The sequence below is a fragment of the Rattus norvegicus genome, chromosome 2, assembly GCF_036323735.1.
Source record: "Rattus norvegicus strain BN/NHsdMcwi chromosome 2, GRCr8, whole genome shotgun sequence".
NCBI lineage: Eukaryota > Metazoa > Chordata > Mammalia > Rodentia > Muridae > Rattus > Rattus norvegicus.
Window position 1 is genome coordinate 191192596 of NC_086020.1, and position 13536 is coordinate 191206131.

Here is a 13536-nt window from a genome sequence, read left to right on the forward strand (position 1 = left end):
AGAGAGAGAGAGAGAGAGAGAGAGAAACTCCTTTCTGCACTTACAATTCACACCCTCAGCTCTTGGAGAGTGTGGTATAAGAAACCATACATTTGAACAATCACTGAAGGCCTTTGGTGAAAGAACGGTTGTGAGCACTGTCCATTACGTCACCCACTGCCCCCACCCTGAAATGAAAAGGCATGGGATAAATTCAGTGCCAAGAGAAAGTTTGTTTGCTTTCCTTGCTCAGACAACTGGATAAGCACATCTCTTTTTGTCTCCTCTACAAATTTGGTGCTCAAAAGCAGCAACTAATTCGTGCCAACCACCCAACTATCATCGCAAGCAGTATCTGTTCTTGGATTCTCTTTGCCTCTTTTGATCTTGATTATTTCTTTATGTCTGCTGCTTTGTTCTTCATTTTGCAAACCAACTTAAGAGCTTTTTCTCCTTCAAAGAGGAATCCAAACCTTAGCAAAAGGCCTTTCTCTCTCACCTTCTAAACAACAACAGCCCACCAGGTCCTCCCACCCTGCTGCAAAGGATCCTTCACTTTCCGGACCACGTAACACAGCAGCCTAGGATTGCTCCACCAGTGCCCGCCCTGTTATCAACGGGCACAACGGCTCTGGAGATGAGAACAGGGACTGCTCATCTTTAGGACTTGGGACTGCCTGTCTTAGGAGATAAAGTTGATGTCTAAAGCCAAAGACATTCCCCACACGAAGACACCGCCTAGGGCAGACTCACTATCCCAAACAAGAAGTGACAATTAGACAATGGGGAAGGGTCCCCTTTCCAAAGATGACCATAAACACACCCCACTGGACCATTTAGTGCATATAAAGTCCTCCATCAGTGCCTGGGGAAGGTGCTCAGTAAACGGTAATGTTAATTCTTAATACGTCCAGTCCAAAACTGAGTGCTGTCTCAGCACAGGGCTCCAAGTTTCTTAAGAATGCCTCTACGACAACATTCCACATCCTGCAGCCTAGGATGGTATATACACTTAGACCTTCTGTCCTCCTGGCTTTTGTTGTCACATCTTCATTATCTGCTATAGGTCCAGTTGTGTTTGATCGATGGAATGCACAAAGTACATTTCTAGAGAAAGCATGTAGGGTCGGCTGGTTGCCTCAGTTTCTGGGCAGAGCATGCAGTCTGCAGACTGTGACTAAAGGCCTGTGGCTGCACTCGGGCCCGACTCGTCTCCTGACAAGCATCCAAGCAGCTGCAAACCATGAGTCATAGACAGAGAACAGGGTGAAGACTTAAGAGGAAGAAAGAGAAGAACACGGTTGTTTTTATAATCTTTACACTCCTCGTGAGCTCACGATTGTGCAAGGGCCTCTGAATACTTTAAGTCATGGCCGTGCCTGCATATAGTTGTGGATTTTGGATACATGGGTTTTATATTATCTGTGTGTTGGGCTGGCCTACGCCTTGTAAAGCACAGGGAAGGTCTGGGGCTCTATATGCACTGGAGATGTGCGCTGATATTGTTCACAATGGCACTGGCACTCTGCAGGAAAACAAGTGACAGGACCCTCAGGATAATAAGGAAGTCTTTCCCACAGTTTAGCCTCTTTATTTCCCCTCAATCTCTGGAGAACACGTCACCAACAAATCCCTTCCAGTTACAAAGCCCATTCTCTCCCAGAGCTTGCCCCTGATGTCTGACAGTGCCTGTGCTTCCCCCAGGGTATGTGGGATCAATACACCAGGACTTCAAAGAAGCCCTCAGAATTGGAGTGCAGGCAGAATTTTAAAAAAAAAATCCTGGAGCTAGGATTCAGAAGTTGGAGGGGAGAGGGAGGGGAGAAAGCCAGAGTGGGGATTTGACAGCACCACACAATGCACTAGGATCAGAGCTGTGAGAGAGATTCAACTCCAGAGATGAAAACCCTTCTCTTGGTGCTGACAACATCTGTTTTATTTTGAAGGTTGCTAAGGAGAGTCCTAGCTGGGCCAACATTGTTCCAGCTCAGGGCTTCACAGAGCGCCTCGAGCACAGGCTCTGACTGCAGGAACGAAAGCTCTCTAGATAAGCCTGCTCCTTTCGCTCTTTAGATATCAAAGCACCACTTTGCTCACTGGACTAACACCCCACACCCCACTCTCTCACTCCGTCTCAGTCCCAACCGGACTTTCCCTACTGCTTACTCTCTAAGGACGCCTCCCCTGGCACCTCACCACCACTCGCAAGCTCCCTCTGGTTTACTAGGGACAAACAGGCAGGGAGCTCACCCTTGAGCCAGCATAGCCTCTCTGAAAGACAGAGATTACATAGGAGCTGGAGACACTCACATGCAGGAGGGTTAGCATCAGAGGATGAAGCCATTTACTGGCCTTTAAATAATCAGTGTTGCCTCCTTAATCAAAGAAAAATCAAGTGTCTTTGTCAGGGCCCGAAGCCCTGTGAGGGCAGTGAAAATGCACGAGCTGACTGTGGCCGACCACAGAGAAGATGCAGGTGGGGAGCCAGCCACACCCTGTCAGCCCCGCCCACCTAAACTGAATTGTCATTTCCAGCCTTGATGAACAAGAGGAGCTACTACACATTCCTCCCGGCGCAAAAAAGACAAAGGGCACTACAGGAAACAGAGGTCAGGTCGAAGCCAGCCATCTCATGTAGGGCAAGGCGAAGACATGGTAGGATCACATACTGGTAGAGCAGGGACACCAGAGAGGACAAAGTAAGCACAGCAGGGAGCACGTATGATACAATGAGGACCAGTCAGGGAGCACACATGACAAAATGAAGACTTACCAGGGAGCACACATGAAAAAGTGAGCATTCTCCAGGCAGCTCATACATGATGAAGGAGGACTGACCAGGCAGCACACACATTACAAAGTAAGCACTCTCCAGGGAACACACATGACGCCGAGATGAGGATATATCAGTCGATGTAGGACAAGTACAACACGGCCACAATCACGTATGTGATAAGGAAGGATTCTCCAAAGATCACATACATGACAAGCAGGATGACACAGTGAGGACACCAGTTATCTTCCCATCTTACAAGCTGCTATACAACATGGGTGAGGTGACAACTCTGCCCTCCACCTGGGGCAGCCCCAGGGCCGGGAGCCTGAAGAGAGACAGGGAGGTAGATGGCCCCTACCATAAATGGTATTTTCAGATAAAGCCTCAGGGGCTTTCTAGGGCAGCAGGGGAAGAAAATATTCTCCCTTAGCTGGAGGAGTGGCTGCTCTTTCTCACTGAGCTTCAGGGAGCCCTAGGCCAGGGCAGAAATATGCAGGACTCTAAGAAAAGAGAATGGCTGCCTTCAACAAAGAGCCACTGCAAAGAGAGGTCAGCACAGCTCTCACAGGAAGGCACTCTCAACAACAAAGAAACCCACTTCCTCCAGCAAGGGCACAGGGCAAACGCTGGCCACGCTGCTTCAGCCCATCCTGCTTCTTTTTAGCCTGGGAGCTAGGGAGCTCAAGGACACTTGTCTGATCCAAACATCCAAAGGAGGCAGAATGCCCAGAACACCGCACGCTTCCTGAGTGCATTGGGAGGATTAAGCAGAGAGCCTAAAAGGCGCTCTTCAAGCTACTCACCTAGCCAGGTCACGCTTACACCAGATGGGGCAGACATGGCCTCTGCCACCTTGTGCCAGCTCCGGTTGTGTCCAGGAGCCCAGAGGGCCACGAGGCATAGATAGTAACCGGAGTTTTCTTTGCTAACATCTCGCACCAGTAGATGGTAAGAGCGGGTATCCACGTGGCTGAGAGCAACGTGTGGTGAGCTGTGTACCAGGGAATCACGGTCCAGCCGAGCCAGCATATGGGAGGCAAGCAAAGAGGTATCGGGTGTCTTTTTGAAGTACCATGTCACCTCAGGCCGGACATCATCCACACGGTCTGTTGTGATGTTGCAAGAAAGGTCCAGGTCCTTTCCTTCGGTCACAGACACTGTCCTGGGCACGGCCAGTTGCAGAGCTGGAAGAGGGAAAACAAGCCCGTCAAGTGATTGAGTGATGCTTGCCCCCTCTCTTCCCTTCTTCTCACCTCCCTTTAGGTTGATTTGTGGTGTTAAAATTAGAAGGCTTTGTGCAGTTGAAAGTGCTTGAGGAATAGTTAATGAATAAATTCATGACACACACTAAATTGGTGTTGGAAAAGAGCAGCAAAACACCAGGAAAACGTGAACACCAGTAAAATGCCCCGTGTCCTGAGTTTAGGAAGACTCTGAGATAACAACACAAGGTGGGCACTATCATGGTCACTTACTGACAGAGGCTGAAGCACACAGTAGCTCCGTGGTAGAGCCCTCCCCTAGCATCGCGGGCTCCAACGTCCTGGGGTAGGGGTGAAAACTCCTACGCAGATGAGCCAGGAAAGTGGAACCAGACCATTTTCCTAGTGACTCAGCCCTTCACAATGTGACATACGTAGACTATGGTCTTCTTAGACACACCCGGCTGAACCTCAAGCAGGAGACATACTCTGAACCCCAAACTCAATGAGTTTCGCATTCTCCATGCTACTGTCCTCTTATGACCGGGGACAATTAAAGTAAGCTATATTTAGGTAAATCCTTGAAGTATTGAGTGTCCCTGACTCAAGAGAGGTCTTGTTCAGCGTTTCATTGCCAAAGCTTTTTAAATGGAAACATTCTACTCTATTCAGGGATTTTTTTAAAAAAAAAAAAAAAAGATGTGGAACATGTGTAATCAGAGTGGAAAATTTCAAGTTACAATGATGCTCTGGGAACTGTCACTAAATGACAGACAGCCGACTTCTCCCTGTAGCGTCAAGTGAGACACAGTCCCTATCTTCCGGCAAAATCCATTCAGCAGCCCCAGCTCTTTCCAGGAAGCTCAGGGACAAAGACTGTTGCCCAGTTCAGAAAACGCATCGCAAGAGTCTACGACCTCTGGAAGAGGTCCACATGAATATTTCCAAATCTTGACATTCATTTCAAACAATCGTTTTAAGCCAAGTTCAATATCTAGCCAGCACATGACAGAAAATGAGGTGGGCATAGTATGAGGACAAAGGGTTTGAAGGTAGTTTGTTCTTCTCTCCTCTCTATGGATCAAGAAATGTGTTCCTAGGGTCCAGAAACATCAGCAACAATGTCTCTGCCATCTTCTCAGTGAACGTGGCTAAATATCTGTCCTATCCCTAACCATGGGTCACATAGATGGAGAATAACAATTTATTCTAGAGTCATGGGTCTGACCGTGGGAGGTGGGATAGAGAAGCTGCGGGAGGATCCACTTCTAAGGATTCGGAATGTAAGATGTAAGCAAAGCCTGGGGCAGTCCACGCTTTCTCTGGTAGAATACGGCTAAGTCTTCATGTTAAGATACTGCGGCTTGTATCACCACGGGAGGAGGACCTACCATACGGCTGACACAGCTTTGCTATGAAGTGGCTCTGCGGCATTTACAATGCCACCGTGGTCGGAGAGCATGAGCAGTCGCCTGTGACCAGTACAGAGATTGATTAAAAGCAAAAGACCATTCCCTCAGTTGGGTATGGTGGGGCACGTCTGCAAGCCCAGCATTTGGGAGGCAGAGGCAGGCAGATCTCTGTGAGCTCAAGATAAGCCTGTGGGTTTCGGGCCAGTAAGACTGTTTAAAACCACAGATAAATATATGGAGGGGGCTGTAAGGATGAGGGGAGAGGGAGAGGGGGAGAGGGAGGAGGAGAGAAGGGGTGCACAAGCAAGCTTATAACTCTTGAGCAGTGATTCTTAACTTACGATCCACAGAGAATTTAGGGAGCCTGTGCATGTGGATAGGACAATTTGTTCCTTCTTTTATTTTCATTAACCTTCACTGAGCTGAGACATTGCATCTCCTGCCTTGGTGAAAATAAGCAACAAGGTGGTATAGTATGGCCAATACCCGGGACTTGGTATTGGTCAACAGAAATAACAGGTTTTCTTCATACATGACTTAATAGCAGTTGCAGACATTGAAACATCATTTGCATTCACAGCTCCCTAGAAATTATGATGGCTGTCAGGCCTGCCAATATAGCTTATTGTTTCTGTGCTAATAACGAAGCAAAGTATTAGTATAAAAGACAAATTTGTCTTAGGGATATTTCCATAACTATTTCAGTATAATTCTTATCCCGTCACCTTGTATATTATGTTTCATGAATTTAGAAGGTTACAGGCTTCAAAAGACAGTCAAAGAGGCCCATCACACCAAAAAGATCACAAAGCTAAGTGTGTTGGTGCAAGCCGGTAGTCCCAGCTATTCTGGAAGCTGAGGCTGGAAGAACACAAGTTCAAATCCAGCTGGAGCAATTCAGCAAGGTCCTACCCCCAAATAAAAAGGGTAACACACCTACACAATAGGTGCTTGCTTGCCCAGCAAACGGGAGGCGCTGGGCTCAGCACCAGAAAGGCGCAGCCTCAGTGGGGAGCTCGCTGCTGTAGTCTGCTGAGAGTCCCAGTCTGTTAACTAAATGCTATAGGGTTTGAGGGACAGCGTTTACGACTGAAATTCCTCCGTCCAATGGTGAACCTGCCTCAAAGCTAAGCTCTTTACCCCACCTGCCTCATTGAAATAGTTGTCTGATATACACTGAATAGCTAGGTTTCCTGTGGCAGATTCTAAACAATCATTCAACTAAAGAAGGTGACCTTAGTCCCTGGGGAAAGTCATTTTGGCAGTCAATGGAGCCAAGGCCCACAGTGATGGCCATACCTCAGCTGCCACAAGCCACTCACAAAGATATTCACATCCTCTTTCAGATCCCAGAAATGCTGCCCAGAACCATGGATGTTGCAAAAACTGATCACTGGTTGGTTATGGTTTCCTGCTTTCCTTCCCAGCAAACAGAATTGGCCACGTACTCACATTCCTGAGCAGGGAGTGAGCCAGCCAAGGTCTCCCAGGAGGCAGGAGTCTCTGCTATCAAAACGATATTAGACTCCTAGACAACCAAGCACACCCAGGCTATCCCTAGCAGTGACATTAGCCTGTGATAGTTTCTCTGTACTCTGTCCAGTGACCTGGGATTGAGCCTGCAGTACCTCTGAGCCCAGGGCCCAGCGCAGTACTGAGCACAGTAAGCTTCCTACCAACGCTTGCTGAACATAAGTCAATACTGGTTTCTTCTCTTGTTTCTCTTCTGTTTCTGCAGACTTCCTAATGTGCCTTGTCTGTCTTCTTATTTCTGCAGTTGGGAACTTTTAAGGAGGGTATTTTTTGCAAAGTATAGGTCAAAACTTAATTTTTGGCTGGACTCTCTGGAATGTATAGACAAAGAAAGCATGGAGAGACCTGATTCTTGGGGACTCTGTCACCTGGCAGGGAATGGTGCATCTTGGGATGGAAAGGCAAGTCCTGGGGATGACCTTAAGCAAGTTTGGAGTCAGACACACACACACACACACACACACACACACACACACACACACACACACACACACCAGCCCAACAGCTATCAGGGATGACCTTAAGCAAGTTTGGAGTCAGACACACACACACACACACACACACACACACACACACACACACACACACACACACCAGCCCAACAGCTATCAGGGAAGGCAGACCCAAGGACTCAGGGAAACAGGGAAATAGTAAACAAACAAAAGCTAAAGCAGTGGGTGTGGTCAGACCCACCCACAGCTCCAGGGAATGCTGGGTGGGCTATGCCGGCCATCTTGCTTAACCTCTGAGTCAGGACAATCAGGAACCTTCCTATGCAAGACAAGCAATAGCCCCAGGACAAATCTCGGCCCAAAGCAGAGGTGCTCTTTAAGCTACCAGCACCACTCTGGTCCCTTTACCCACAAGGGTAGGCCAGGGTAGCCCTTTTCTAGTCTCTTTTCATACACGGTCATTAGTCTCAGTCAGGGGTGACACCATTTTCAAAAGCTTACCTGTTGGCTGGATCACCACAGTGGCCACTTCCACAGCTTTTTCTTGGATTTCTTGCCAGCTGCCTTGCTCTGTGATCCACTCACTGACCACACATCTGTAGGAACCCTGGTCTGCAGAGAGTGCCCGGGCTACGGAGAGGCGGTAGGCATCGCTGCCCACCGTGTCCAGGCGTACATCCCCACTGTGGTAGCGCTGTTCATAGCCAGGTCCTGGGTGAAACCTGCCCTCGTGGCTTAGGGCTAGGATGCTTCGGTGCACTGGGCCACGGTGCAGTTCCCACCGAAGTGCCAGGTGTGTGTGCAACGGTGACGTAGTAGATGCGATACATCGAAGTTCAAAGGGCTCCCCCTCGCGCAGGCTCAGGCCTGGAGGAGGCCGGGAGCTGGGGCCCACCACCAGGGCATCTGCCAGCACTGTGGGGGGCAGAGGGAAGATGTCAGTCAGTGGTCACCAAAGGTCCTTCCCCAGAAGGAAAGAACTCTGGCCCTGAGTCATGGCAGCTACCCAAGGATTCCTTAATCTGTGCTACAAGTGATCCACCCAACAATCCAATCTCAACCAACTTTCTGACCTGAAACAAAAGAGAAGTGAGACAATAATAAAACTCCGGCTAAAATGGGTTTGTGGGTGCTTCAGCCACCATGATGTACATTACTGTGCCCTCTGTGCCTCAGTTTCCTAGAAAGGGGGATGATGACTGTACCTGCTTCACAGAGTCAACAGGGGAGCCCAGTGAGAGCCAGGGCATTGCAAGGCACCAGAACCAAACAGTCTGGTATGACCGCCATACAGCCCTTTGGCTAGAACATGCATGGAGCTGGAGGAGGGAGCCTGCAAGCTAGAGACAGGGGAGCTGCCAAGAGTAAAGACCTCCAGGGAGAGACGATGGCAGGAGCTGCCTGTGGTTCATGTCCTGGGTAGAGTAGATCCACAGGACAGGAAGGGGACAAGAGATGCTGAGGGCTCTGCTTCTAACTCTTAGCACCTACTAGAAAAAGCCACCACTTCAGCAGTCTGGGAAAGGGGGTTGGGGAGTTCAGAAGTGACAGTGAAGTGACAGATACAGATGCTGGTGAGATCTGGTAGAATCAGGTGGGGGCTGTCTACCAAAGGCTGCGAGAATCTTCCAAGCTCATCAGGAGCTACATATGTGGATCTTCACGCGTCCCAATCCACATCTCCTTGGCTTTTCCCTTGATCACACACTCAGAAAGGGCTTACTCCAGATAACAGAAACCAGCACTCCTCTAGAACACTCCTACAGGCCGTCTCTTCTACAAAATGAATGCAGTGGCCCTTCTCGTACACACCTCAGTCTGTGAGGACAGCCAACATGGCTTCATTCTCAAGGCCGGTTCCTCACTGAGGAGGAAAGATGGACAGATTTAAGACCCATGAAGCTGAAGGTCAGACAGATGCTGGACCACATCTAGCTCCTGCCAGAGACTCCACCTGGGCAGCCAGCCAGCCTCTCTCATGCCATCCTTCTCTCTCCTGAGCCAAGAAAAGCCTCCCTTGCTTCTCTTGCCTTCAAAGACTAGTAAAGAAGCAGCGAGATGGAGGGGTGGGGACTCCTGTGTCACCCTTTCTCTTTTCACAATAAATCACTAGAGTGTATCTGACTTGAAGGAGGGATGGGGGGTGGAGGGCGGGAGCTGTTGTACTGTTTAACTTAGTGCAAACATGTCTTATGGGAAATCTTTCTAAAGAGTCAGGATTTATCCCCCACCCATCCCTACCCCCCAGCTCTAGAAGTCAATTAGGGCTTTGCATATAGAGGCGACCACTCTACTACTGAATGTCAAGTTTCTTATGCCCCAGTATCCCATCCCCAGATGGAGTCACCCTATGTAGCTCAGGCTGGCTTTGAACTTACTGTACAGATCAGTCTAGGTTAGCCTCGTACTTTGAATCCTCAGCTTCCCAAGCACTGGGACCGCAGGCATGTGCCAGCCTAGCCAGCTACACTCTGAACCTTTAATCAGAAGGAACGGGTAGATTTGATGGCTTAATGCTTGGATGCCTACTTTCTGGCCTGGCTGACACTTCATCCCCGCATGGTTTGGGAAATGACCAGCAACAATGAGCTACGGCAGCTTCTTCCAACCACAACCCAGGGTGGATGGCTGGACCCGCCTACTCCTCTTCTATTACCATTTTCTACTTTCTAGATAATTGTAAACACTCCTGTCCTGATACAAAATATTTTCAGAAACAAGGCAGGGCACAAATAAATGGACAATTAATAATAATAATAATATGTTTCTGTTTTGTTAGCCTCAGATTAAAATGGCTTCTTCTCGCTCATTTACTAATGAGCTATGTCGTTTTAAGCAAGTAATTAACCTATGCTCTCCCATCTCGTGTGTAAACTGGGGAAACAGTCTGCCCTATTTTCCTCATTGGATGCAGATAATAGACTGTGTAAGCAAATTCAACAGCGCTTAGAAGTCAGGGAAAACCCAAACTCAAGATACTCCAGATGCCTATGATGTCAGCTTTGCACAGCTGGGTTCATGAAGCAGAAACCGCATGGTTTTCTGTCTATAAACAGCAAGTGCAAACTTCTGTTGTAAACGGGTATTAACTCGTGAAGATCACAAGAAAAAAGACATGAACTTTGAAGTACCTGTTCCTACCACAAACCTGAACCCCATAGCGAGCGTCTACGAGCTTGTCTCTAAGCTGAATATTCACACTGACATGGCTGGAGAGGCCTGGCTTGGGTTAACTCTCCTGTCCCCACATCTTCTAAGGCAGGCTGTGTGTACAGAGGAAGCTGAGGCATGAACTGAGCCAGGGGCCATTTAGCAGACAAATGGCAGACCCAGAAGCCAACCACATAGGCAAGTTGGCTCCAGAACTGCACTCTCTCATGTGACCACAACATGGTGCTACAGCGCACTGCCCATAAGATGCATCAGAATTACCCTGGGCAAGAAGGGGCTCTCAGGGGTCACCTGGTCCACCCTCTGCCCATAATCAGGTAAGACACCATCACTGCAATGGATGGAGGGGTGGGGCTGAGTCTCTCTCTGCAGCGGCGAAGTGGCAGAGGAAGGCTGGCCCCTGTGAGGACTGTACCTTTAACCTGCACTGTGTCCTCATAGTTGCCCTGGACGGTGGCGTCTGTGCTTGGAGTTGAACACTTGTAGTGGCCTTGGTCCGAGGGCTGGACATTCTTTATGTGCAGCTCCACAGCATCATTGGCTGTCCTCCTCAACAGGATGTCGCCCCGCTGCAGCCGCTCACGGTACTGCTGCGCCGGGAAGCCCACCTCCCAGGTGCTGGCGAGCTCCACAAAGCTGCTTCCCGAAGACGAGAAGCTCCAGTCAAAGTTTTGCTCACTGGGGCCATCATAGTCACTGACATTGCAGGGGATCACCAGCTCAGTGCCCACCACTCGAACCAGGGTGCCCGCAGGGACTCTCACCACACGCCCGCGGCAGACAGCTGCAATGACAAGAAGTGAAAGGTGGGCCTTTAATTACGGAATAAAAGTGATACCTAAAGGATGCTTCTGCTCTGGGACAGAGGGAAGAATGCGCATCGGAATCTAAGAAAATGGACCCTGCAGATTAAGCCATCCCTGAAATTATGGGTTGGAAGTAGCACCTTGAAATGAATGCCTTCCACACAACCAGTCTCCCCGAGCTGACAGGCAGACTAAATATGAAAAGTGGGCTAACCACGGCTTCGAATAGCTTTGCCTCTTCTCTTAGGATTTAACAGGCCGTTATCCGCAATGAGATATGGAAAGGTTCTGTATTTAAGGAAAGGACACGGCTAAGCACGTATTTATATTTCTGCCCATCCCACATCAACCTTCTTCCCTAGAGACCATTCCCAAGACCTGATTTATAATGATGGATGCCAATTTTCAAATCCTAGAGCAGCCTGCTGATAAAATGATTTAACTCCCGTTATCTGACATTGGTTATAAATTATTTTTAAAATATGACAATTCTACCAAGTATTAATTTTCTATTTTCTGGCTCATTTCCTCCTCTCTACTCTTCACCCTGATCTAAATTCAGAAGGCGGGTGAGAAAGCTCAGAGGGAGGGAGGCTGTCTGATGCTGTTGGAGTACAGCGGTTTGTGGGGGGGAGGGAAGAGCAGTGGACAGAGCCAGGAGAGCCTTGATCCACAGAGTTCTGGAACAGAATCCTTAGGGGAGGGATTTGCAAGTCCCTTTAGAAGGTCTCTCTGCAATGAACTTCCTTCAGCATAATTTTGTGGTGTTTATGATCTGACATTTGCATTTCCAGTTAGACCAGCTAACTGCTCCTCTCTTGATATTCTACAAACAGGTACAGCAATGAGTTGTAGAGGAGATAGCCTGCGCTCTGTATCAAGGAGATAGGAGTTAAATCTCTCTTAGCTTGCCTTCCTTGATTATGAAGTGAGATAAGATGGTATCGGTGGGTTAATAAAACAGAGTGTGCAGCTGAGAGCTCTCTGTGTAATATGGGTTCAATAGAATGGGGCTTCCTATTGTCGCTATTGTACTTCTGTGTGACTCATGCAAAATTCTTATGCTGAATTCTGAAATTCACTATGTCAGAACACAGCCTTAATTGGGAATACGGTCACAGAAGATGTCGTCAGGCAAGCTGTGATGAGGTCATATGGCATAGGGTAGGCCTCTGAACCAGTATGACTGGCAACCTTAAAAGGGAGCTAATTTGAACGCACAGGGAAAATATTGTACATCGATGAAGGGAGAGATCAAGGTGAGGCATCTAAGAACTGAGAACACCAAAGGTTGGCAGCCAGCCAGCACAAGCTCGGGAGAGGCAGGCCTGACCCTCCCTCTCAGCCTTAGAAGGCACAGATCTGTGGCCACCTTGCTTTGACCTCTAGCTTGTAGGGAAAAGGCTATTGTTGAAGCCACCTGGTCTGCAGCATCCCTCCTCAGAACTAACACACCAGGGCTGCTTGTTTATTGCTGGTGTAATTCATGTTTTTCAAACCCTGTGGCTGCCTATTAGTGGATTCCAAAATGAATTTATGGTGGTTGTGTGTGCTTTTAAAAATGGAATTTTAAATGAACAGAAGCGATTAGAGTGCAAAGCACTTGGTAAGGGATAAATATTGCCCTATACAGCACTTTGTTAGGTAAACAAAGGTGTGTGTGAATCAGATCTCAATGCAAATCTAACATAAATTTGGGTCAGGGTTGAAAAAAAAAAAAGAGTTGAGGACCATTTTTAAAACACTAACTCTTATTTCCTCTAACCTCAAACACATGATCAATTATCATTTCCTTTGGGAAAGGAAAAAAGACGCAACCATGTCGGAGAAATATTGACAGAGACAGTGTGTGACACTGTTCAAGGAAGGGGACCGACTGTCTTCCTATCCTAACTGAGCTGTGGTCAGCCTGAAACAACTTCCGGTCCTAAGAAAGGCTGCCGAACCCCAAAGCACACCACTGTCCTTAAAAATCAAATAAGGTAGGGTTGGGGATGATGAGATGACCTGTCTCATATGTGTGAGGTCCAGGCCTCCACCCCTAGCATTGAAAAGACAGGCAGACAGACAGACAGACAGATGGTAGATTGATACATATATACATAGACTTATTGATTAATTAAATAAAGTATTATAGGCTTATAACCCCAACTACTCAAGAGAAGATCATTTGAGTCTAAGAGTTGGCAGCTCCTTAACATAGTA

The 13536-nt window shown here is 48.2% G+C and overlaps 1 protein-coding gene across 1 annotated transcript in view; it reads right to left on the reverse strand.

Moving 5' to 3' along the window:
* The window catches only part of Ptgfrn (prostaglandin F2 receptor inhibitor), a 75267-nt gene that overhangs the window by 34430 nt on the left and 27301 nt on the right, over positions 1 to 13536 (reverse strand). Inside the window, exons 2-4 of the mRNA NM_019243.2 lie at positions 10941 to 11309; positions 7856 to 8269; positions 3559 to 3939 (exon numbers count right to left, since the gene is read on the reverse strand). Coding sequence (NP_062116.2) covers positions 3559 to 3939; positions 7856 to 8269; positions 10941 to 11309 — 1164 coding nt within the window. The remainder of the gene's footprint in view (positions 1 to 3558; positions 3940 to 7855; positions 8270 to 10940; positions 11310 to 13536) is intronic.